This window comes from Durio zibethinus, chromosome 20 (assembly GCF_047325235.1).
Source record: "Durio zibethinus cultivar Kanyao isolate XHJ-2024 chromosome 20, ASM4732523v1, whole genome shotgun sequence".
In the NCBI taxonomy this organism is placed as follows: domain Eukaryota; kingdom Viridiplantae; phylum Streptophyta; class Magnoliopsida; order Malvales; family Malvaceae; genus Durio; species Durio zibethinus.
This window is the reverse complement of record NC_143181.1, coordinates 5,522,723-5,549,982: the sequence shown is the minus strand read 5'-3', so window position 1 is coordinate 5,549,982 and position 27,260 is coordinate 5,522,723. Positions and strand designations below refer to the sequence as shown.

The following is a 27,260-nucleotide window of genomic DNA, read 5'->3' as shown; positions in this document are numbered from 1 at the left end:
AAAAGTAGGGTGATAAGGGTTTAGTTGAGGTTAATGTATAATATTATAAATTTTTAAATTTTAATTTGAATTTAAATTAAATTTTATTTGAAATAAATTTGATTTTATTTAAATTTTATTGATTTGATTTGATTCATTAGATTTTAAAAATTATTTTAATTATTTTTATATTATTTAAATATAAATTTTAATATATTTAGTTAGATTTAAATATAAAATAATTATTTTTTTATAAAATTTAAAATATATAAATTAATAAAAATATATAATTTAATTCGAACATTTTTAATTTTTTACTTTTTAATCTAAATCTAATATATATATTTAATATTTAAATTTAATATGAATTGAATAAAAAAATCCAAATCAAACTAAATATTATAATTTTAAATTGATTTTTATTTTTTATTTTTTTTCTCCTCCTCAATGAAAAGAGCCTCTTTCTGCATCATTCATGGTGTGAAAAGCGAGCCTAAATCAAGGAAAGCTATTTTTATATACAACCAAACGCGACCTTGATTGATTCCATTAAAAGATAAAAAAATTTTAATTTTAATTAAAATTTATAATATATTAAATTATAATTTAATCATTGGATTATTTTTTATTATTATTAAAAGGAGTGTAAGTGTGAACGAGATGGATACCCCTATAAACATATTCCCATCTGGCACCAACAATTTCATAGGCTTGCCACCATATTTTGCACAATACAAAGAGTAAAAGGATTAAAGTAGATTTTTTTGGCCAAATAAAAAATGAAGATTGTCAAAAGCAATTTTGCTACTATCAATTACATCCACAGTGTAAAAAGAATTAATTAAAAGAAAAAAAAAGGAATATCTTACTTTGAAAAAATGAAAAGCTAAAGCTTTTATATATACATTTATATGTGGCTGTTAGACATATGATAATCGATAGAGCCCAAACCAAAACCAAAATTTTGATTGGCGTGTGTTTGCCATTGGGCAAAACCAACTCCTTGATCCTATGGCTTCGTCTCTAGGCACCGCCGCCGTTTCTCGAATCTTGACTTCCTCCTCCTCGACCTCCGACGGAGCTCGACTGTCTCTCCGCTCCTCCTCTTCCTCCTCCTCCCCTTCTCCCTCTATCCTTTCTTTCTCCTACTCTCTCAAATCCCTCGCTTTCTCTCCTCTCTCTTCTCATTTCTCCCGCCACCAGGTTCCTCCTTTTCTTTATTCTTCTCTCCTTTTGATATTGATATTTGCATTTATTTTTTTGAATTAATTTTGTTAAATTGATGAAACAGAGGAGACCGGTTGTTAATGTGTCGACTAGAGCGAGTCCGAAATGCGCAGCTTCGGATCCGGATCAGTTGAAGAGTGCTAGAGAAGATATCAAGGAGCTTCTCAAATCTACGTTCTGCCATCCTATCCTGGTATTAATCCCTTTTTTTTCTTTTTCAATGCTTTTTTTGCACTATTGCTTCCCTTTGTTTCTTGTTGAATAAATGTAGTTATTTTTTTATTTTTTAGCATAAAGAATAAATTCTTGGTTTATTCTGAAGAACTATTTGATTTTAGTGAACTTTATTTTATATTTGAAGAGATGAAGTATCAGTATAGGCAGCATTCAAAGTGTTTGGATAGATATTAATAAAGGAATGTAATTTGATTGGAGTTTGATAGAAAGGAAGGGCACAATTCTTTCCTCCTCTCTTCCTGTTTCCTTCCTACCAAACCAGAGAAAATAGTTTGTCAAAGACTTGAGAAAAGCAACAAGGTTACTTCCATATGAATATAATTTGATATAACGCAACAGGTTCGCCTAGGATGGCATGATGCTGGTACCTACAACAAGAACATTGAGGACTGGCCACAAAGGGGTGGAGCAAATGGAAGTCTTAGGTTTGAAGTTGAGTTAAAGCATGCAGCGAATGCTGGTAAAGTATTTCCTTTTTTTTACTTATAATGTCCGATTAGCTTAGTTGGTAGGATTGTTGCCTCATAAGCTTAAGTTTCAGGACTTGTGAATGCATTGAAACTTATTCAGCCAATCAAGGACAAGTACTCCGGTGTAACTTATGCAGATTTATTTCAGTTGGCTAGTGCCACTGCTATTGAGGTCATCCTTATTACTATTACTCTTCTATGAGTATGCTTATTAATTGATTGTGTAACTATTGTACTCAAAATCCTTTTGAAACTTCAGGAGGCCGGGGGACCCAAAATTCCTATGAAATATGGAAGGGTGGATGTCTCAGGACCTAATGAGTGTCCTGAAGAGGGCAGGCTACCTGGTATGTGAACCTTCAATTGCTATATGATGTATCCGTATGGATGTTAATTTGTGCGATGATTATGTCGCTCCTTAATTAAGAAACACAGAAGAAGTCTGATGCAGCTAATAAATTGGTAGGAGAGTGTTGCTAAAATTTCTTAACCGGTTGTACGATGAATTTGAACATGGCATCACTTACTCCATCTAATTCTGGATTTTGGGCTGGTCATTGCATTTTTAAGCATCAATTCATGGTTTTTATAGGTGATATATCTTTGTCTGATAACAAACATAGGTACCACTTGGTTTTCTGTTGTCAACAAGATAAGACAAATTCTTCAAGTGCCATTGTTCTAGACTGTATAAGAGTATTATGATCTTTAGGATTTTCTTGTGAGTAATAGTAGCTACAAGGTGCTTTATATATAAACAAGCTGAACCATGTTTTAGCTACCATTAAGTTAGTAGCTCGTGTCTTAGGGATCTGGTAGCAAACTAGTACTAATAAATTTTATTTTGCTGGATTTTGTGAGTAATGAGCTCCTATTGGCTGTGGTTTTGCACTATGTGGCTAAATTATCAGCTGTCGATAATTAGATTCCTCATATTGGTTGCCTTTTATATTTTTTAGGGTTGTTTAGATCTATCCCTTCTCCAAGTATTTTGGGCTTCTTTTCCTTCCATTTTCCCTCATAGGTATTACATACAGTTTGATTGACTTCTGCTTATTTTTGGAAACAACAAACTTTTAAAGTATTTTTCTGTTGTTAGATGCTGGCCCCCCATCACCTGCTGATCATCTACGAGATGTTTTTTACAGAATGGGATTGAATGACAAGGTAAATTTAATTGTAAAAGATCTTGGTAATTGTCTTTGTCTTGGCATGTAGGTGATACTATTAATCATCTGCCTTTTTGATATGTAGGAAATAGTTGCATTATCCGGTGCACACACTCTTGGGAGGTCCAGACCAGAGCGCAGTGGTTGGGGCAAACCTGAAACAAAGTATACGGTATTTAAATAGCTTGTTTTGGAAAGTATATTTGTTCAAGCTACTTAAGTTGGTCATTTGTCATATCCAATTCTTGATTTTGGCTAGAGATTCTGGTGCAAATTCTTAGCACTATAGCCTTTTATAGTTATCAAAGAATATGTGAAGCGCCATTTATTTAGCACATTGCTGTTCATAAGAAGAAGCATTCTCCCTTTCCTGTACTCACCAATATCATCCATAAATCAAATCTATGGTCTTCCTAAATATATTTTTCTGTTTGGTATAATTCAAAAGGCTTCCTGAATATAACATGTCGTCAAGTGTTTTTATTCACGTTTTCTCGCATTTGATAAGAAACCTATTCATGATTGGTAGGTGTGCCTGTGATATTAGACCTGTTAATGACTTCATAATTACTGGAAAGATCTGTTTCCTTAAGTGGAACATGCATTGAGGATAGGCAATGTGGTAATCTCCAGCAGAATGGTGGTGGTTCTAGTAGCTATGGTTTTGTATCAATAGCAGCAATTAAGGATTTAAATTGGATTTTCCTTCTTTAATGACAGAAAGATGGGCCAGGAGCACCAGGAGGACAGTCCTGGACAGTGCAATGGTTGGACTTTGACAATTCATACTTCAAGGTCCAAAATTGAAATCAATTTCTCTTCTCCAGTAAGAATAGATGTAAAAGTGTCTGATTTTCTTTTATATATACAGGACATCAAAACAAAAAGGGATGAAGATCTGCTTGTGTTGCCAACTGATGCTGTTCTTTTTGAAGATCCCTCTTTCAAGGTAGATAAATTGAGTTCAATTTAAGCTGGTAAGAAAATATAATTGCAGTTTTGGCTAAGCATTACTTTATTTGAAGGTATATGCTGAGAAATATGCTGTGGATCAAGAGACATTCTTCAAGGATTATGCAGAAGCCCATGCCGAACTTAGCAACCTTGGGGCCAAATTTGACCCTCCAGAGGTTTGTTTGCGATGAATGGTTGCTGTTTATTGCTTTCATGAATACAAAAAGTTTAATTAGTAAAAATTGCTAGGCTTTTGTTACTATTAACGGCACTTTTCTTTTTATTATGGTGTTGTTTTTCGACATTTGGGGAAGATACTTGTTTTAAAGAGTTGCTTGTTAAGCATACTCTACCTAATTTTTTTCATGCATATTAAGTTCCACCAGAAAGAATTTGTCTTATCTCTGGATGGATCGATGATACCTTAGCATAAGCGAAAGAAAAATGATTGCGTCTTTTCTGTGCAAACCCCATTGTTGTTGAAGTATTCTAAATTGCTCATGTTTGTGGCACTTAATGACAAAGATTTTAAATTTGTGGTTTGGCTAGTATCAGTTTCTAAGTTTTTGTTTCATCGAGTTGCTTTTGTCTTTTGCTTTCTGATGTAGGTTTCCATTTAGATATATGTATAGCCATAGACATGCAACTTTCATGTTTCTTTTATAGAGTTTTAAAAAAAAAAAAAAAAGAAAAAGAAAGATTTTCTTTTCTCAAGTTAGATTGTAATAATGACGTGAGAGAGTTACTTTAAGGACCTAAATATTGATTTGCTAAATTTGATGATCAGGGTATTGTGTTAGATGATGCTCCCAAAGAAGCTGCACCGGAGAAATTTGTTGCTGCCAAGTACTCAACAGGAAAGGTTGTAACCATGAATAACTTATTTCATTTTCGTTATATATAGTGATTTCTTAAATTCATTGCATTTTTTTTCTGCATGAAGGACTCACCTGAAAGAAATTACATATGCGCAAATTGTTCATCTTGTCTGTTTTCCATGATTCATTGCAGGATTAAAAAAAACAAGTTTCTTGTTTTGTTGTGCCGTATCTTATAATAATACAAGCTCACATCTTAAACTTGGAAGTCTAAATGAAGAGGAAAAGAATAAAAATTCAATGAGTGTTTTGAATTGCAGAGAGAGCTCTCAGAGTCTATGAAGCAGAAGATTCGAGCAGAATATGAGGCTCTTGGTGGAAGCCCAGATAAGCCTCTACCAACCAACTATTTTCTAAATATCATGATTATTATTGGTGTTTTGGCCTTATTGACATCTCTTCTTGGTAATTAACTTAGTTTTTCAGATTCTTTATGAAAGTAGTATCATGATTTAATTGTGAAATGAGTGAGACAATGAGTATATATGGTTTATGATGCTGAATCAGTGCTATAATCAATGTTTATATCAGCAAAATAGTTTTTAAGCCTGTCAGATGGTATACTTAAGCTCCATTTAGTTGCTGCTTGTTGCATATTGAAATTGGTTCATGAATCCTGAGCCAGCCACCTATGATTTTTTTCTGATGAATTCCTTTTTGGGTTACAAAAGGGTGGGAGGGAGAGTATTTTCAGGTAAATTTCTTGTTTTGGGTTTCGAATAAAAACTCATGTAGGCCAAAAGCGCAGTTCCATTCTTTAAAGCAATATCTATCTAAACCTGCCACTTTCAAGGGGCAAACAGCGGGAAAACCAGTACTTGTATCCAAAGAAACATTTCCATGGTTCAAATTTGAGGTTTTAATTTATAAGTTTCAAATTCTCTTCTAATGTTAAGTAATGCAATATATCCAAGTATTTACTCAATGGTCAAATTTTAAACTCTTTTTTTTTTTTTTTTTTTTTTTTATTGTGTGTGTGTGGTAAAATTTAGGGTAGATAAGTCATTTAATCTTTCAGGTTAAAGATAAAATGTACTCTTTGTTAGAATAATGCAATTGAAATTATCATCAACAAGGAATTATTTTTAGGATTCCAATCTAAAATCACTTAAATGGAAGTGAACAAATTTATTGATGGAGTCAACTCTTTGAGGTAATTACAACCTCATCTTAAAATAGAGAAGCATCTCAAAATTGCTAGCATATGTGATGTTTGACAAAAATGGAAAGTAGATTTTGGCAGCTACTTACTATCAGTCATGACCAGTTCCAAGCGATTTGACACAATATTAAGCAGCCAGCCTTTGAGAAAAATGGAGAAGATGGTGTGATATGGCCTTTTAAGCGGACATTGGTGCCTTAATAATGCAAGGTGTGTTGGTTGGATTCGGTTGAAAAAAGCTGTAAATTGAACATTTCAAAACTGTACATGTGTGTTAATGGCTAAGATTGGATTAGTAAAATAAAAGAAGATGATCACTTTCAAGTTTTTCAAGTTCTTTCGATGGAATCTCTTATGGACGAGGATAGGGTTTATGGAATTAGAAGTGTAACTCAGACTTAGGATGGAATCTATTTGAGATTTTTTTTTTTTTTTTGATACATAGGATGGGCGTAGCTCGGGAAGGAGAGGAAGTTTTGGTTCGAAACCAAGGTCTTTATGTTCTCCCAAGGGCTACTTAATCATTAGGTGAAGGAGTTGGGGACAAACTCAATTGAACTTTCATGTAAAGAAAAAGTTCAAACACAATCTTAACTAGTCATCCTTCGTAATAAAAATAAGATTAAGAATCCTGAAAAAGCTAAACAATGTTGAGGTCCATAAAAGATGAGATAAATTTGCCTTCAACAACCGGTTTCGATTGTAGTGAACCAGAAAAAAGTCTGGCAAAATTGGTCTCTAATTCAATAATTTGTTTCGCAAAACATGCTAATGAATAGAAGGTGGAACTATTTCAGTCGAAGGACAAAAAGGAAAATGGATTGGAAAACAGGCCAGAACTTTAACAACTTGCAAAATTAAGACATCACCCAACAGGCCAGCACCCACCCAAGTTTCGATTATCAGAATCCTTAAAAGGTGGCTTTTTTGCAAAAGCATATTGGTTTTTGAGTTTTGACCAGACAGACAAGAATGTCGATTCAAACTTTCTCTTCTCTCCATCCATTGAACAGTGTAAAAAGGAGACCAAGAGATCATTGCTGTTACCCCATTTATGCTGCACATGGGGTGTTCAGTTAATGATCAACTCTCATGGAAATCATCATTTGTAGATTTACTTTTTTTCAGCTTTGCTATGGTAAAAGCTTATAGTACCATATAATTGGGGGGCTGAGCTATACCTTATCTTCTTTTTTTTTTATTATTACTTTTTCTCTGGGCCTCACGCTCAGTTTTTGCCTCTCTCATTATTAATTTCGATGGGGAAAGTTGGGATTGGAGGGTTGTAAATTGTATTTGTTCTGCAATGGCAGAAATAAGTTGAGTGCAATGGATTTCATGATATTTTCATGGTTCAATCACTTTTTTTTTTTTTGGTAAAAGAGGTTATAATATGAGAATAAATAAAAAGATTATAAATGTTAAAATTTAATTTTTAATATTATTTTTTTAAAAATAGTTACATAAATTAACTGCATTAAATATTGAGCTTGGTTCAATTATTTTTTTGATGATTATAAATTTGTATATAAATAAAATTTAGAAAAGGGATTACAACATCCCAACATTTAGCTCATTTGGTTGGTATGGTACATAATTTACTTTTCAAAGAGTATGAAACAAATCATGTTCTCCAAATTAAAAAAAAAAAAAAAAGGAATTACAACTATTATCTTAGACTTGCATCAAATTTTAAATGTTGCCCGAGTTTCCAATTTGAAATTTCTAATTAAACTTTTGAATCTCAATTCATAAAGGGAATGGGTAAATTTTTGGAAGAAAGGAACAAAAAGTTGGAGAAAAATAACAGCAGAAAAAGGCTAATACATTATTAACATAATAAGAAATGATAGCTTTGTTATAATCCTTAATCCCAATTCCCATTATTGCCTGTGTTAATAATTTTCAAGTATCAGGCTTAATTATGGCCTGCATCGATAAGACTTGGCAATCTAAAAACCTAATATTTTTGTATGGACCACAGAGTAATTAAAGGAACAATGCAACAGATTAAAATTGGATTCAAACAAATTGATGGATTTTCAAGAGAAATAAGAAGAGATTATCTGATGATGTTTTGTTCCATTACAACTTGCATAATCAACAATCTGAACATGAATACAATTTTCTTAGTCAAAGATGCTTTATCAAATTCAGCATATATTCATCACCAATGGACAAAATTAATCCTTGACCACGAACAAAGGGTGGGTGTCCTAGGTCATATCCTTTACGATGACCAAACCCTATGATTCCACTTCAAAAATTTTTGAGTTTGACTTGAATTTTAAGTGGAAAAAGCCAAAAACTTTTCTATTTTTAGGACCCATCTACTTAAAAATTTTGTAGGTTCTCTAATGGCCATCTCTTTCACAAAATTTTGAGCTTTGTTTTACGCGTGTTTGTGTTGAAAATAGAGGCCAAAACTTCATTACAATACAAAAATTTTCGGATAAATTGAAAATACGTGATTCTACAAATTTTGTTTGGTCGGGGACCAATTACCCTTTAGATTTGAATGTCCTTTGGTTTTGAAATTGGGTTGTTTTGAGCTCCTGTCCTATGAAATTTCAAAGCACGTGATTTGGCATAGGAAATATGGAAAGTAGCACGCCCAATTACCTGTGGGATTTAAGCCACTGCAGTTCATTCATTTTCTCTTATTAATTATTTGTTATTGGTTTGGTTGATTGAGTGAAAATTTTACACGAAATTTTAAGATAAAGTTCATGAATTTTTTTTAATATAAATAATTTAATTAAATATTTAATAAAAAATTTAAATTAAATAAATATATATTTAATTGTAAAAATTTTGTCAAAATTTTTATTAAAAATAATTATTTGAAAAATATATCAAAATTAATTAATTTTTTAAAATTTTTATACGTTTAATTTATGTAATAAAAATTTATTAGTTAATCAATTTTAATTTTTATTTAATACTTTTAATAAAAAATTTTACAATTTTAAGTATTTTCTTATTTTAATAATTATCGCTTTTTGTCTATTTATATGCTACAATTGTTTTTTTTTTTTTTCCAATATTCTACCATCACTATTTAATTAGTGGCGAAGTGATATTTGATATGCTACATTTTTTTTTTTTTACCAATATTCCAGCGTTACTATTTAATTAGTGCCACTTGCGAAATGAAATTTGCAGAGAAAGTAACGCAAGCAGCTGATAACAATTCACAGCCTCTGACTCACCGTTTTACGACATAAGCTCCGCTGAATTTCGAGGCTATCCTTTAGATAGTTTTAGAGTTAGCGTCACGACGGGTTCGAACGTAAATTTTACTCGTTTTGAATTCGATTTAATTTTATGTATTATTAAATATAAATTTAATTTTATTTATTTTTTTAATTTTTATATTTAAATTTAATTTCGATTCGATATTATATAAATTATATTCGATTTGATTTGACTTAAAATTAATAAAATATTATTTTTTTAATATAAAATATTATTTTTTAAATATAAATATTAAAAAATATCATTATATAAATATATAATTAATTAATTAAAAATAAATTTTTATATAATATCGTGTCGGATCAAATCGAGTTTACCTAAAATTTGAACTTGACCCGATCCGATTGTTTTATAATCTTATCCGACCTGACCTGAAATCTAAATTTAAAAAAAAAAAAATCGATCCCTTATAATCGAGTTGGATCAAAACCTGTCAGGGATAGATTAAAATGTCAACCCTAGATGGTATCGAGACTAATAAATTGTTAATTTAAAGAAAATGGAATGAATTTTAAACTAAACAATTTCGATTTCAAATTTTAATTATAATAAAAAATATATAAAAATAATGAGCGAAGAGGAGGTGAGACAAAATGTTTTATTTTTAATTCTTTGATAGATTCACTCAAATTCATTCCTTTCTACCTTAGAATTATTATTTTTATATCTAATCTTGGATCGAAAAATATATATAACTTTTATAATTGTTTTATTAATTACATATATGATATAATTATATAATTAAAATATATATAAATACAAATTATAATAATATAAGTGAATATTTGTTTCGTGTGTAATCACATAATTTAGACCGTCAATGATGAACGTCATCACACCGTCCATCTTTAAAAAATTAAGATAAAATGCCTTAAATTTATGAAATAATAAAGTGTAACACATATAAACATTGTGCTTTTTATTTTCAACTTGGGAAAATGAAAATGATTGTACGAAAGGAAATTCGTGAACAATTATGAAAGTTAAATTGTACAAAAATAGTAAATTAAATTAACATCTTTATAAAAATTATTTTATGCCACCATCTTTAAGTGGAAAATAATTTTTAAGGTTTTTCCTCTTTAACTACAAGATTTAAATAGAATAGAATATAATATAATATAATAAAAATTGACAATATTTAATTATTTTTTAATTAATTTTCATATATAAATATATATTTGATTAAATACTTTGTAAATTCTTTAATTTTATTTGTAAAATTTAAATTTTTAAACGTTAATATGTAAGATGATTTTTCATAAAAAAGAAATTACCTAAATCTTTTTCATAAGTTCAAAAACAATTTGGGTTTTTTTTTTCCAAAAAAAAAAAAAAAACAATTTGAGTTTTTACTTTTTGGTGATTGGATGGAAGAATCAAGAATCTATGCTTGGGGTTACCCAATTGCATAAGTTGTTTCCATCAAACACAATAGCAACAACAACTACTCTTTTTGCAATTATTTATTTTTTTTGGTGAAAAATTCCCACAAAATTGCTTCCTTTCCTCTCATTTCACTTTTAGCTTAGGTTTGTTTGTTAACCCTTTTTATTTCTTTTCAAAACGTTTTCTAAAAGATATCATCTACCATATTTTTTTTATAAAAAAAAAAATTTATTCATGCAATTATTTTTTAAAATTACATTTATAATAAAATATTACATTTATATAATGGACTGAATAATCAATAATTACATCATTAAATTATCAATTAATAAATTATAATTTAATTAAATAATTAAACCCACGCATAATATAACTTAAACCTAAGATCTCATAACATTTACTCAATCGACAGGAAATACATTTTTAAAATAATTATTATAGATAAATGAAAAAAACATGAGAATAAAAAATCTATTAATCTAATAGGTAAGCTATAAAATAAAAAATAATTAAGAATTTTAACTATTAGATTAATAAATTTTTTATTTTTACTTTTTATTTTTATCTTTCCTTTCAAGCTTTAAGTTAAATAAATAAAGCAAGTAGCTTTAACCTTTAAGCATGCAATAATTCTTTTAAAGGACATCTTAATAATAAAAAATCTTACACTCAAATTATAGAAATATTTTATGGAATGAAAGAAAATCATATTTTTTTATTTTTAAATCAAAATTGTTTATATTAAAATAAACAAATTTATAGCTATATCTATATTTGAGTATTTAACTACTTTGCACATGCAATTGATATTGTAGTTTAATAGAGCTATTGATTGCACACAAAAAAAGTAGTAATTTTTTTAATGCCAAACAAATCACCAAAGAAAAACAAAACCTACATTTTTTAATGTCTTGTAATTTGTAATAAAGATTCCTAACTTGTGTCTAACTCATTGCTATTTATATTTGTTTATTGCAGCATGTTTGGCTGGCTTGGTCAACAACTCTCATTGCAACATTCTGCCCACCAAATCTACATCCTTCTCACCTTATAAAACCCCACTTTAAAATCACACCCAACAATAGTAAAGGTTGCTCTAGAGCTAAGGTTTTTCCTTTTGAAGTTAGAGTGGGAAAAAAAAAATTTTTTTAATTGTTTGATTTAATCGATTTATGTAATTATTCTTAAGAGATAGTATTTAATAAGTTTAAAATTTAAATTTTAATGTTTACTATTTTTTTTCTATTCTTAGTTTGCGACATCTTTTGTATCGAAAATTAAAAGAAAAAAGTACTCGAAAACGAAGAATCTAACTACTTTGGGTGTCATTAGGTTAAGATAAGGATGGATTAAAGTGGACAAATTTAAACAATTTTGAATTAAAAAAAAAAGTTTCTTTTTCCAAAGGGTTTTATGAGAGTTTAAATAATTATTTGTCATTCACTTAATCTTGGTTTTCCTTTTTGTTTTTAGTAAGAAGAATAGGCACAATAATGAAAAAGAAATTAAAGCTTGTTAATGAGTGATGTTGATGCCTCTCTTTTTTTTTTTTTTTAATTCTCCTTAAAAGAAGAAAAAAGTTATCTTAAATAATTACATATGTATAGACCTAAGATAGCTATATCCTCAAAATAGATTAATTGTGTAATTTAATCTATGCCTATGTTACTTTTCAGTGATTGCATTCCAATATTTTTAACAACAAAATCAATTTGGTGAGAACTTGTATGGGTGAACCTAAAATAAGAAGAAGAAAAGTAAAGGGATGAATAATATTTTAACTCAAATCATACAATCATACAATCATTCCAAATTTTTTATGTTAAAATGGCATATATATTTAGTAAATAATTTTAAATAAATTATTCAATGCACTGATAATGAAATTTTTTAACTTTACATGCGAAATTAAGATGATGACATATATCATTTATATATTTAAAAAAATTTAATTTAAAAAAGTAAAATATGTATCATAATGTTAATCAAAATTAAAAAATTTCACTGTCAGTATATTAAATAATTTATCGTAATTTTATTATATGATGAATATCATTGTTTCCATTTTTTTTTTAAGCTCATAATATTGATTTTATTCACAAATTTTCTTATTTTAATGTATTAAAATACCAATTTTTAAAAAAAAGTGATTGAAAATCTAGGGAGAATAAAATGGCATATGCCCAAAAGTTAACACCCTTCAAATTAAACTAAAAATATTGTAATGTTTAGTGGTGGAATTATTCAATAAGTGAAGAAAAAAAAATGTAAACAACAAATTCAATGAATTAAGAGATCATTTAGCATTGTGACAAAAGAGATTTTCATAACATCGTAATATAATTGTATGATTGAACTTTAATCGAATCTTAACTAGGGCTGTAAACGAGTCGAGTCGAGCTGAATAGTGAGAAGTTCGAGCTCGAGCTCGACTCACAATTCGGGGCTCGATATTCGACTTAAGCTCGATCAAGTTTTATTTTTCAAGCTCGAGTTCGATTCGTGATCGAATTCGAGCTATTCGAGCTCGCTCGATTAAGCTCGATTAATATGTAAAAATAAGCTCGATTCGTATACTCGACAAGAGTTTGATTATTCATGCTTGAACTCGAACTCGAAATATTTTATTAATTAAAATAATAAAAATATATTTAAATATAAAAGCTCGATTAGGCTCGCAAGCTACTCGAGTCAGATATAAGAATACTCAAATTCGACTCGATCGATAAGTCGAATTACTCAAACTCGAGCTCGACTCGACAATAATCGAACCGAATTCTAATTTTTTTCGAATCGAACCCGAATAACTTGTGAATACTAATATATCATTTACATCCTTAATCTTAACAAAATCCAAAATCAAATGCATTGAATCTGTGGTGGGAGCAATGCACCACAAATTAAATGCATGTCATCAATAAAACACCTACTACAAGCATTTACTATAAAATGATCAATAAATGAGTACAATCACCTAAAATTCATCAACCTATTACTTAGCGTACATTTTTATCTCATACTACATTTATTCTTTTTTTTTTTTTTGTAATTTTGTTACTGAAAATTATGTAATCTCCGTATTTTTTTTTTGTTGGGCTATCTAATTTATTATTGTCAGTAATAAAATCTGTAGGTCTTGGATCACCTAACTCAAACCTATAACTTTGTGCTAATATGCTTTGTTGGTATTAGCCCATTTTCTCTATATATAAATAAATATTTTATATGTAATAAACATCTAGAGTTACTCGAGTTAGAAACATTAATTGACAAATTTTTTAATTTTTTGAGAAAAATTTTAAGACGAATAAATAGTTATAACTCGAATTAAAATATAAATGTATAAAATTTTCACTCATTTTTTGTTAGAGTCTTATTAGGGTTGGTAACCCAACTTATCTTGACAGATTTCGATCTAATCTAATTTTATATGATTGATTTATTTTTAAATTGAGTTTTGGATCGAGTTGAATCAAGTAATAAAGAAAAAAAGTCAGGATCAGATCGAAATCAAATTTTAGGTAAATTCGATTCAACTTGATCCGATATATATAATTATTTTTTAATTAATTAATTAATTATTTATATATTTATTTAATTTTATGTTTTTATTTAAAAAATAATATTTTATTAATTTCGGATAAAAACGATTTATACAATGTAAGATCGGGTTGTGTTTGATATAAAAAAAATAAAAAATTTTTCAAGTCGGATTGGGTTCGTATTTTATAAATCTAAAGTCAGATAAAGTTTTAAGCAAATAAAAATTTATCTCGACTTGATATCATCCTTAAATTTTATATTATTTTTAGTGTTAAAGGGTTATTAAACTCAAATTCAAAATTTTTATTACATAATTTGAGGTGAATGAATTAATCGATTAAATAAATTTTTAATCGATTTTTTAAAATACGTGTATATTACATCTTAATCATTTTAAAATGAAATAATAAATATAAAGCCATCTATGAAAATATAAAATAAAGCACAAAAAAATGTCACTATTAGACAGTAAAATTTTTTTGATAGACAGTAAATTTTGATTGTTCATAGTATGACATTATCATTGTAATCTGCACAGATAGAACAATCAAACAAGGCAGGCAGGCAGGGCACGTGAGCTTAGGAGTTTGACAGAAAACTTATTACTGTCGATTCATATTTATTTTTTGGCCAAACAGTCGATTCATATTTACTGCTATCAAAATAAGATAAAATCTGAAAAAAAAAAAAAAAAAAAGAACGAAAGAGAGAAAATGGTAAATGGGAGCAATAATGACAACGTCCGTTACAATGGCGGGTTCCACGAGCTTTCTTCTTCTGTTCTGTGCAACTCTGAACCATCTCTCTGCACTAAACAAAACAAAATCAAAAGGGAAACAAAGCAAAGCAAAGCAGAGTCTTTCTCACCATCCAAACAATACATTCAATTTTTTTTCACATCCCCACAAAACCCTCTTCACGCATCTCTATAAATCATTTAATTTTTGTTTTCATGTTCTCTGAATTCAATAACTAAACTACAAAAAACCCATATCTTAGTTTCATCAATCTTCTTCTCTCTCTGCATGGACGGTCATTTCTTGTTCTCTGTAATCTCAACGGTCAGATTTCTCCCTCCCTTCTCTCTCTTTGCATGTATCAAATGAGAGAGTTAAGTTCTTCCCTTTCTCCTTGTAGATTTTCGTTGTATTTTTTTTTCTTATCAAAGTTCACTCTTTTTCTTGGGTTCTTTTTTTTGGCTGACAAAAAAATGGCTTCTTTTTGGGGATTGTTTTATGGGCAGGCACCATGAGTGGAACTGCTGGATCAAGTTTCCATAGTGGGTTTTATTCTTCTTCTACTTCTTCAGTTTTGGCTACACTTTTCGTTGCTAGTAGTATTATGGGCTGCGGACCATCCAAAGTCGACGACTTACCTTTGGTGACCCTTTGTAAAGAACGTAAAGAACTAATCAAAGCGGCGTCGATTCACCGTTCCGCTCTCGCGGCTGCTCATGTCACCTACTTCCACTCTCTCCGGGACGTTGGTGAAGCGATCCGCAGATTCGTCGACGAAGAACTCGTCGTCGGATCTGTGTCTTCGGCTGATTCCCCTGTTCTCACATTGCCTTCCGACGAATTCAAATACTCAAAAAAGAACAAGAAAAAAGACGACGACAACTTTCCTTCCTCTTCTTCAACTTCCCTTTCCCATTCCATTGAAGAAAACAGCAAACACACGAAAAAAGTCAAAGAAGAAAGTGATGGAGAGGATTCTCATTTGGATTTGTCATCTGGGTCACCTTCAATTTCCGGTTCAGGGTCCAATACAGGTCCTGCTTCTCCTTCGGGTCCTATTCAAATGGATCATAGTCATAGCCATAGCCCTGAAGAAGAGGGAGCAACGCCTTATGGTTACAACTATGGCTATGGCTATGGCTACGGATATCCTTACTCTCCCCCTCAAGAAAACTGGGGGTATAATGGTAATTCTACTTCTATGTATTACATGAAGAAATCTGCTACACCTTCTCAATCTTTTATTTATCAGGAGCCTGAGGGACATTCAAGTTATGGCTACTCAAGTTATCAAAATGGGGGCTTTTTTGGGAACTCTTTGGGGTCTCCAGGAGGGGGATATGGATATGGGCAGAGGAATTCTCCTCCTGATCCACCACAACCACCGCCAGCGCCGCCGTCTCCGCCGAGAAACTCGACATGGGATTTTCTTAATGTGTTTGACAGTTTTGATAGTAGTGGGTATCCGGGCTACTACTCTGCAGCTAGATACTGGTATGGGTCGACTACGAGTAGCCCAGATTCGAAGGAGGTGAGGGAAAGAGAAGGGATCCCTGATTTGGAAGATGAAACTGAAACTGAGATGTTAAGAGCTGCTCATAAAGAGAAGAGGAAAATAATGAATGAGGAAATGAATCATAATTATAATAATAGTAATAAAATTAGGAACTTTGGTGAAGGTACTTCAAAGTCAGTTCCAGTTCAAAGTGCAAATATTACTACTGATGGATCAACTTCCGCTTCAAAGGCAATGCCATCTAGCAAAAGTGAGAGCTTGGAGTCTGGTGGTCATATTAATATTAATATAAGTAGTGAAAGTGGTGATACTATTGTTACAAAGAGTTCTGAGGAAGGGCATGCAAAGAACAAAATGGTGAGTTTTGAGGTAGAAGAGGTATCAAATTTGGAGGTTGAGTCTTCCAAGCCAAGTAGTTTAACTACATTGTCCGTTCATGGTACAAGGGATCTCCAGGAGGTTGTGAAGGAGATTAAGGATGAGTTTGAGACTGCCTCTAGTTATGGGAAAGAGGTTGCTATATTGCTTGAGGTCGGCAAGCTGCCTTATCAGCGGCGTAAAGGAACTGGGTTTCGAGGTGGGTCTTCGGTTAAATTATCCTTTTTATAATTTGTCTTGGTTTCTTTTTCTGTCCTCTTCTTCAATTTGTTGCTGTTGTTGGATGCTTGTAAAATTATCATGTTGAATGTGCTAGGTAAGGCTTTGTGAGAGAGAGGTTTAAAGATTTTACTGTACTGCTATGGGGTGAGCTCATATTCTGCTAGATATTTTGCTTAAGCTTTCACTGAAATTCGGGACTATAATGAGTCTCATATGATAATGCCAAAATTGAAACAGGATCAGGTTGATCTATTAACAAAAAAGACAAAAAGAAAATTATTTTGACACAGCCAGGGCTGTAGCTAATTACATGATTTTACATCCCAACAAAAGTTGAAACACCGAGCATTAGGCAAAACTGAACTTTAGATCTTGTGTAAGCTTACCCACGTCTATTCTTTCATGATTTTGTCTGTTCAATCCTTGTTTGCATAGATGATTGAATTATTTGGGTTGATGGATTTTAAAGTTGTATTCCTTTTAAAATTCATTTACTTTGTTGCTTTATGGAAGCTTATATCTCTTTTCTGCAGTGATCTTTTCCAGGATCCTATATTTGGTAGCACCTAACATGTTATCATCACATCCTCCACCCAGATCATCCATACAAATAACTTCTAGGACAATGAAAATGGCAAAAGAATACTGTCAGGTATCAGCGCAGGACGAAAAACATAGAAATCTTTCATCAACTTTGGAGGAACTTTATGCATGGGAAAAGAAATTATATAAAGAAGTCAAGGTATGCATGTTATAAAAAAAAAGAAAAGTTTGCTTCTGTACTTAGCAATCGATAACTATTGCCCAATCAATTTTTATTAGACTGAAAAGGTTGTATAGCATAATAGTTATAATTCACAGACGCTATAGTACTTTTTAGTTGTTCGATTTCTGGTTCGGTCACAATGTGATGCTTATTGAATTATTTTTTCAAGACTCTTGCTCTTATCTTACTATCTAATAGTTTCCTCAGCTTTTCTAGCTTTCTGTTTTTTATTTTTTATTTTTTTATTTTTACGTTTAATACTATTTTCTTCACCAGTTTCTGTTATTTCCACTCTTACTTCATAATTAAACAAAAAGCTATCAATAGTTGGATTTTAAAACTTAAAGTATGTTATTAGTCATGAAGTGACCTTATATGATCTGAAGCATTAATTTTTGCTGTTAACATGCATGAACATTAGATACTGATACCTATTTGTTGCAAGGCAAGTTTTGAAGTAGTTTGTTCCTAAATGGAAGAACACTTCCTAGGAGTTATTTATTGGTTTGCATTCTGAGAATTGGGAAACAGCATTTTTGTTTTTGCTAGTCATATTAAGATAAATCTTCAAGTTTCTTTATTATTGTTTGGCTGACCGTTTAAGTCCTTCAACATGATTCCAGCCATGCACTATTTCTTGTACATTTGTTAAAAACTAAATCCTTGGTCAACCAAGTAATAAGATTTTCAATTGTGAATTCAAATTTGGTATGGATGTATCAACTAATTGTTGTTCACAAATGTTTTGAAACTATTCTAGTTGGCTCAGTATCATGCTTATAATATGTTTGTTTTTGCCCTGATTTTAGGATGAAGAAAGGCTACGGGTTATTTATGAGAAGAAATGTAAGCGACTGAGAATGTTGGATGTTCAAGGAGCAGAGCCCAGCAAGATTGATGCAACACAGGCTTCAATAAGAAAGTTGCTGACAAAAATTAATGTTTGTATAAAGGCTGTTGAAGCTATATCAACTAGGATACATAAGATAAGGGATGAAGAATTGCAGCCCCAGCTCACTGAATTGGTTCATGGGTATTGAATTACTTCCATTCTTTTACTATTTAAAATTGATCATCAGTGTGCTTACTAATTAGTTATCTTCATGAACCATGGTGCCTCCTGATGATCTATTACATGATTTGCCCAACACTGGGAGTATCATCCTGTTGTTTTCTTGGTGGTGGCTTTCATTGAATCCATGCACCATTAATGGCTGGTTAGGGATGAAAGAAAGGTTTAATGGGTTGGGTTATTTGACTTAGTACGTTAGTCATGCAAAACACTAATAGCTTTTTCTTTTCAATGGATACAATTAAATTGTGTTTCAATGTTGAATTGCCTCCTTTGCATAATGATATTTGCACGTATTGGTGGTATGTCTGTAAGCTTGTAAATTATAACGACATAGCTTGTAAATTGTAACGACATGGCTCCTTCATTAATTTGTCTTTTAACTTGCTGGGGAAATGACTTTAGTTTTCTCTTATTCTTGTTTATCATCCGAGTGAAAGTATCTTGTAACTTTAAAAAGATTTATGGAATATTTTATTTGCATGTTGTAAAATACTTGTGCAGGAGTTCATTATTGTCTGATGCCAACTTGATGTCTCTATCTGTTTGGAGATAATTGAAGGCTTGTTACTCATTAGTAATTACCTATTTGACTTTTGAGTGATGATGACCAAAAGCTTCAAAATATCTGCTAGTGATGTGATGGTATATTTGAAGCTTGTGAACGTCAAGAGCAGGTCTTTTATCTATTCATGATTTCCCCCCATAATGGAGGAAGACATTTATGTCTCTATGTGGAAATGACAACTGATTGCACACCTATTTCTTCTTGCTGCTTTCATTTTACTTCTTGAGGTTCTTATGTGATGATATGTGGCCATTTTAATTTGCAGATTGATAAGAATGTGGAAATCCATGCTTAGATGCCATCAGAAACAATTCCAAGCAATAATGGAGAGCAAAGTTCGCTCTCTTAGAGCAAATACTGGTTTTCATAGAGATTCAGGCTTGAAAGCTACTGTTGAGCTTGAGATGGAGCTTTTGGACTGGTGCACTCGCTTTAATAATTGGATTAACACCCAAAAGGCATATGTTGGGTCCTTATATGAATGGCTTATGAGATGCATTGAACGTGAACAGGAAATAACTGCTGATGGAGTTGCTCCTTTCTCTCCAGGTCGGGTTGGAGCTCCACCAATTTTTGTAATTTGCAATGATTGGTACCAAGCAATTGATGGAGTTTCAGAAAAGGGTGTAGCAAATGCCATGCACAATTTTGCTTCCAACCTACACCAGTTATGGGAAAGGCAAGATGAGGAGCAACGTCGGAGGACCAGAGCGCAATATCTCTCAAAGGATTTTGAGAAACGGCTTAGGGAGTTTCGCTTAGAGAGGCAGAGGATAGAGCAGGAGCAAGATGCATTATCCCATAAAACTGCTGTTTCCAAGGTTCCTTCCGAAAGTGGAGTTTCACCGCTGGATGACCTAAAGGTGGATTTGGATTCTATGAGTAAGAAATTAGATGAAGAGAGAGCTAGGCATAAGGATGCCATCAAATTAGTTAATGATGCTGCTTCAAGTAGTTTACAAGCAGGTTTGGTCCCAATCTTCGAAGCCTTGGGTAACTTTACCTCAGAGGTTTTGAAAGCTCATGAGCAGGTCAGACTCGAAAATGCTGGAGCCTCCTAGCTTGATATCTCCCTAGGAAGAAAGCCTGCCTTTTTAATGTACAGTAGATGCCATGTGATATTAGATTTGCCAACAAAGACAGCTAGGCATAACAGAAAGTGACTTTGAGGAGAACTTGTTTGGGGTTGGGGGTTGTAGAATCCTTGATACAAAAATGAACGTTGGAAGAAAGTTTTCCCAGCAGATACTGGCTTGAAACCTTAAATCCCCCTAGTTAATTAGAAATAACCCCTTAACATATGGTTAGGTAGCAATTTTGTACAGAAAATATTCATTTATCGGTGGATTGGTTGTAAGTTGACTGTATGGGAGGAGGATTATAGCTAGGAGTAGACATATATTGTAGTTCAGTAGCTTCAAAACAAATATTGATAGGTTAGATATATGGAAAGCTCTTTTTGGCTGCTTCCTGTTATGTTAGAGATCACGTTATTCATAAAATTTTCCAGAATAATGCCAGAGTCTTAGATTAAGGGCAGTCTTTAGATCATCCCAGGTTCTAGTAGTAGTGCCTAATTTGCACGAGAAGGTGGCAATGATCCTGCTATCATGGTAATGAATTAGAACTCCATCTCCAGCAGGTCCAGGATTTCCTATAGAGGATCCATATGTGTCGATTTTGAACATGCATCCCTTCATGAGGTGGCTCCTATCTTCTGCATAGGATGGTTTTTGTAGTGGTTTTAGAAGATTTGCAAGGCCAAGCAAAATATTCAGCAGCTTTGGTTTATCAATAGTGTTTCCAGATGGAGTATCCTCGTTATTGTAATTTATCAAAATCTAACCGGAAAGAATCGACACCATATTGGGTGCTTCTCTAAATTTTGGAAAGATACGATGGATGATATTCTCATTTTCATGACCAAGTATATGACAACTAGGATTAGGGGTGAGAAAAAAAATCAAGAAAACTGAGAATCAATTTAAAATTGTAGTGTTTGATTTGGATATGATTGATTTTTTTTATTTGGTTCGATTCAAATTTAGATATTAAATATATTATTAAATTCGGATCTGATTTTTGATTGATATATAAAAAATAAATCAAATGATATATTATTATTAATTTTTATATATTTTTAAAATTTTTATAAAATAAAAATAATTATTTTACATATAAATTTATTAAAATATATTAAAAAATTTATTAAAATAATATATAAAAAATTTAAAATTTAAAAATCAGTTAATTGAATCGAATCGAATAGGTAAAATTTGATTCGGATTAAATTGATTTCAAAAGAAAAATAGTTTAGACTTGAATCAAATTTTAAAAAATTCATAATATTATAGATTATCTAAAAAAAATAAAATTTGATCTGATTCGAATTGTTATATATCTAAATAAGTTTAAGGGTGAGAAAAAAAATCAAAAAAATTGAAAATCGATTCAAAACTGTAGTATTTGATTTTATTTAAATATTAAATATATAAATTAAGTTCGGATCAAAATGTAAAAAAGATAAAAATAATGAACCGAATTTAATTATATATTTTTATTAATTTTTGTATATATTTTAAATTTTTATAAAAAAATAATTATTTTATATATAAATTTATTTAAATATATTACAAATCTTAATACAATAATATATAAAAATTAAAAAAAATTAAAATTTAAAAATTGATAAACTAACGTGAAGTAATAAAATTTAATTCAAATCAGATTAATTTAAAAAAAATAATAGTTTGGATTCAAATTAAATTTTAAAATTTTATAATATTATATATTATTAAAAAAATTAAATCCAATTCGAACGATTATCCAAATCCGAATCCCCTTTTCGTTGAGATCTGAGGAGTACAAAAGTAGCAAAGTCTTTGGTGAGCCAGAAGCCAGGACAGGTATTGAGTCCTGGGATAAGTAGGAGCTTCCAAATCCACTTGCCAGCTACATTCAGTAATGTCTTTTAGACAGCCTATAAGCATGTTTGTGACAAAAGCTGGCCATCAGGGATTCATATGAGATCTTTTACAGCACAAACTGTCTTGTCCTTGTCCATGCATACGACTGGTTTTTATCGATTCAGAATTATTACGAGGGAGGTGAAAGGAAAAGTCTTCCATCATCGAAGCACCATCTTGAACAAATAAAATTTATTAATAGCAGAGAGAATCATAGCATCCTCTCTGGTGAAAGGACCAGTATCCAAATGTCTGAGTGGTCCATGGCCTTCCAAGCTTTGCTTTATGGGCCACCTCTGATCACCCATGTTAGCATCAACCACTCGTTAAAAATATGTCCAGTGATGCCTTTCCAGAGGTGTGAGGGTCATTGTGATTATTTCGCTCGTGAACCCAAGCCTGTTTGTCCTTTCAGGCATTCATATTTATTTTCAGTATTGCTATGTTTTTGTACTTGCGTCATAAATGGCCACAATCTCTTCTCTTTCTTTTCTTTTTTTGGTTGAAAATAAATGTGCCTAATCTCTAATCTTTAATTTTTTTTCCTAGTTTGCCATTTTCTTATTGGATAATCTTATAATTTGCCATTTTCTAACCCCATTTTGGAACGTGGATGCATTTGAGACCGCTCATGAATTATATTCTTCTGCCTGTTCATTTCAAAATTTTAATTTCAAATCTAATATATATATATATATATATATATTATATATTATATAATAACATATATAAATGAATTTATCACATAAATATTTATGTAAACAACTCTCTTAAATAATATATATGATAGTTTTTTTTTTAAATAAGATAATTTATTTTAATTATAAATCAGATAATTTTAAATTTATTCAAATATTAAAATTATTAAAATTATAATTAAAAATTACATCAATTTAGAGATATTTTTTAAAATAAAAATATAAAAGATGTATTTTATTTTTTTAATAAATAATTTTAGTTGATTACCAAATAATCTTATTTAAAAATTTATTTAATTATCAAAATCTTTCAAATATATTTAAAAATTATAAAATTAAGTTTATCCAAATATTTCAACAATCTTTTTTTTATTTAAAAATTATATTTTTTAAAAAATTTTCGTAAGACATTAAAAATTCAAGCAACTTTACGAAAATATTTTGAAAATTCAAAAATTTTTCATCTTAAATTTTTAAATAATAAGATCATCAAAACCATTATATCCATTTAAACTCTAATTATCAAAATTATAGTTCAAATAAATGTAAAAAATTTAATATTATCTTTATCACTTATTATATCCATTTTAAATTTTAAAAATTAATTTAAAAATTATCTATTTAATCCTAGTTATCACTAAAAAATTCTTCTACAATTTTAAGACTACAAATGTAATGTGTCATACATCAATTTTTTTATTTTTTTAGTAATTTTTTTCAAGGTATATTCTATTACTATTGCATTTTTTTTTTTGTTTATAACTTTTTTTCAATATATATTTTATTGTTGTTACAGTTTCATTCTTATAAAAAATAATATTTTTTAATTTATTTTTTTCACATATTTTTCAACATTTTTCATATTTTGCATAATAAATTAATCAAATTTACTAAAGTAAAAGTACGTTAATACTTCTTTTATTATTTAATTTTATCATTTAATAATATATATTTATTTTAAAAAAAAGCATAATTTATTTTTATTTGATATAATCTTATAGTTGTATATATATTATTGTAAATAAAAATATCCAAAAGAAATACATAATTTTTTCTTGCTGTTTTCAAAAAGTTTATTTTTTAATGACAAGTTAATATATATAAATTTTATATATGTTATGAGTTTTAAAGATTTTAAGATAATTTGAAAAGAAACTAATTTGTGTATATATATATATATATTCATATTAAATAAATAAAATTATTTCGCATATTGCACAAGTTATAATCTAGTTTTAAAATAAAATCTTAGACTTTAATGATAATGATGCTTGGTTGATACATGAAAATTATTTAAAAGGCATAAGGATTAAAAAAAAATTTCAACAAAAATTTAATAATCAATTAAATTTTTTATATTTATTATAATTAATGAAATTCTGTATATTTTATTTTGAATTAATTAAACTCTTAAATATTTATTTTTACTTAATTAAATTTTTATATATCTATTTTTACTTGATTAAATTCTCAATTGGACGGAAGCAATTAACTATTTTTTCTCTAATAAAATCTCAATTGATGAAAATAAAAATTTAATAGTTTAATTGATTGAAAAAAAATTATTAAATTTTAATTCATGATTGTTTTTACTTTTTTTATATTTAAAAAATAGTTTTTAAATTTTTAAATAAAAATATATATTTTAAAGTTTTTATAACTTATAACATGCCCCGATCTTAACGTTATATTTGGATTGAAGGAAAAATAAATAAATAAAAATAAAGAAAATAAGAAAATTTTTTTTGTTTGATTTACATTTTAATAAAAGAAAGAAAATGAAATTGAACTTACTTCCCTTTATTCTAATAGCTCCAATTTTTAATTACCCTAAGTTGGGGTAAACAGGAGGAAATGAAAAGATTAAAACTTTTTAAATATAAAATATTTTTTATTATATTTTATGAATTTTTAAAAATATTATTATAATATTCAAGCTTAATTATTGATAACCATTGATACTATATTTAAATTTTTTGTAACTCATTTCTCAACTATATTTTTGTCAATAACTTCAAATTTTATATATTTTAAAACTAGTTTTTTAAACCCGTACGGGATTTTTTTATTAAATTTTTCATAATTTTAAATTTATTTTTTTAAGTATTTATCTAATATATAATCATATATTTATAAATGCTAAGTTGCAATTAAATGATAATTTATACATAATATATTATAAATGATATTGTTCATTTAAAATAAGTCTAAACTTTGGTAAATTTTAAAGAATTATAAAAATAATTTTTTCATTAAAAAATATTTTCTTCAATTTGTTTACTAAATACTAAAAATTTTACTATCGTTTTTTTCTTGTTCGATAAAAAATCAAGAATCAATATTTTAATAGTTAAAATTGATAATCATTTTTATCATAATGTTGATTAAGTGGTATGTATATATATATATATATATATATATATATATATTTGATTGAACAACAAATCACAATTATTAATTATGTTATAATCATTTGCTTTTTATTAGTTCTTATTTTTAACATACTTCAAGTAATTATTATATTGGGCTAACTATTAGTTCTATATATGTCAATAAAATAAAGTTATTTTTTAGATAAAAATGAAACAATAATTTTTTATGTTATACTTAAAAACCTTTTTAAAAATATTTTTTTATTTTTAATTATTTTTAACATAATTGATAGTATTTTTTTATGAGTTAGACATGCTAGTGATCATCATTATTCTCATATCATCCATTGTAGACAATGATATTTAATAACAAAATGTATAGCAAAAGGAAATAGAGAATATAAATTTATATATTAATTTGTCAATATTAAAATATATACAATAATGAAAGCAATATGTTAATAAATTAACAAAGAATAAAAATATTGAAGAAATAAATAAAAAATATATATAATACAAAAAGTTAATTATAATCAATCTAAGCAAAATAAAAAAAAAATTTATGGACTAAAGAGAAATAAATAAATTAACCAAATATATAATATAAAAATATTTGAATTAGAACATAAATAAAATATTATATTATTTTCAAAGCGAAAATATATTTTTATCTAATTTTTTTATCAATATTTAAATGTATCATATTTTCATATAAATATGTAAACTTTTATTTCTTTAAAAAAACATGCTTTATAGTCAATAATTCATTAGCTTATCTAAAAGTATTAAATATTTGATTTATGCTTAGGCCTTAATTTTTTTATTTTATTGTGACTTCACAAATTCTAAATAATAAAAATAATATAATACAATAAAACATGTACAATGATAGAAAAATACTAATACTTAAATAAATTAATGGTAAGTTTTATTTTAATAATAAGTATTTAAGTTTTTAATTTTCTCATTTATAGATTAATTTTCAAAAAATATTGTAATATAAAAATAATTCTAAACATACATTTTTATGAATTAATTATCAATAATAATCTCTTTAATTAAAATTATTTTTATTAATTTTTAATTTTTTTAAAAGTTAATATTAAAATTATTCACATAATAAAAAAGATTTTATTAAAAAAATAATTAAAGAAATACATTTTTTTTCACAATTTAACTAAATAAAGGTTATGATCAAAATTTTTTTATTCATTTTAACTATTCAAATAAGAGAATAATTTTTTTTTTTCTTTTACTCACGTCAATTCCAACATAAAATAAGCTATCGTCAACTAAATTTCTATTAACCCGAAAAAAATTTCGTTGCCGTTAATTTCGGATTAATAAAGGAAAAAAAATTTGTATCCAAGATGGTCAAACCACGAAACTTGAAAAGATAAAAACGAATTAAAATGCAATAAAAATGACGTGGAATGATTCAATTTGTTTGGCCAAAAATAAATCTCAATAAATGAAAACCCAGATGTACTTGCCTTCAATGACATCATTTTCCAAACCAGCATAAAATGACGTTGATCATCCAATAAATATCATCCATGTGGAAATCAACCACATGCGCAGCGAGTAAAGTATCATCATGTACTCAAGAGCGTGATCTATTACCAACCATGTTTCTGTCTCATTCACCGTCTAAATTCCTTGAGAACCCTATAAATCTCAAAGAGGAAAAACGAAAAAC

The 27,260-nt window shown here is 28.8% G+C and overlaps 2 protein-coding genes across 9 annotated transcripts; both read left to right on the top strand.

Annotated features, from left to right (window-relative positions):
• The first annotated feature begins 851 nt into the window (after positions 1 to 851).
• Positions 852 to 7,117, top strand: LOC111315649 (putative L-ascorbate peroxidase 6, chloroplastic/mitochondrial). 7 transcript variants are annotated; one of them, XM_089749445.1, is made up of 13 exons: positions 896 to 1,182; positions 1,271 to 1,399; positions 1,783 to 1,903; positions 1,985 to 2,085; positions 2,173 to 2,260; positions 3,013 to 3,080; positions 3,168 to 3,254; positions 3,803 to 3,877; positions 3,954 to 4,031; positions 4,108 to 4,212; positions 4,824 to 4,898; positions 5,175 to 5,319; positions 6,856 to 7,117. In XM_089749445.1, the coding sequence occupies exons 1-13, from the start codon at positions 991 to 993 to the stop codon at positions 7,032 to 7,034; spliced, it is 1,443 nt and encodes a 480-aa protein (XP_089605571.1). In that variant the 5' UTR covers positions 896 to 990; the 3' UTR covers positions 7,035 to 7,117. The 7 variants fall into 7 exon arrangements, 5 of the variants coding, with proteins under 5 accessions (XP_022773277.2, XP_089605571.1, XP_089605570.1 ...); XM_089749444.1 differs by lacking the exon at positions 6,856 to 7,117 and adding an exon at positions 5,586 to 5,839; XM_022917542.2 differs by lacking the exon at positions 6,856 to 7,117 and having other exon boundaries at positions 852 to 1,182; positions 5,175 to 5,468.
• Positions 7,118 to 14,801: 7,684 nt separating this feature from the next.
• LOC111315648 (uncharacterized) lies at positions 14,802 to 21,552 on the top strand. Of its 2 annotated transcripts, none has more exons than XM_022917540.2 (5): positions 14,802 to 15,327; positions 15,510 to 17,096; positions 17,653 to 17,861; positions 18,695 to 18,918; positions 19,791 to 21,552. In XM_022917540.2, exons 2-5 carry the CDS (start codon positions 15,515 to 15,517, stop codon positions 20,584 to 20,586), a joined length of 2,811 nt encoding a protein of 936 aa, XP_022773275.2. In that variant the 5' UTR covers positions 14,802 to 15,327; positions 15,510 to 15,514; the 3' UTR covers positions 20,587 to 21,552. The 2 variants fall into 2 exon arrangements, with proteins under 2 accessions (XP_022773275.2, XP_022773276.2); XM_022917541.2 differs by having other exon boundaries at positions 14,802 to 15,376.
• The last annotated feature ends 5,708 nt before the right edge of the window (positions 21,553 to 27,260 follow it).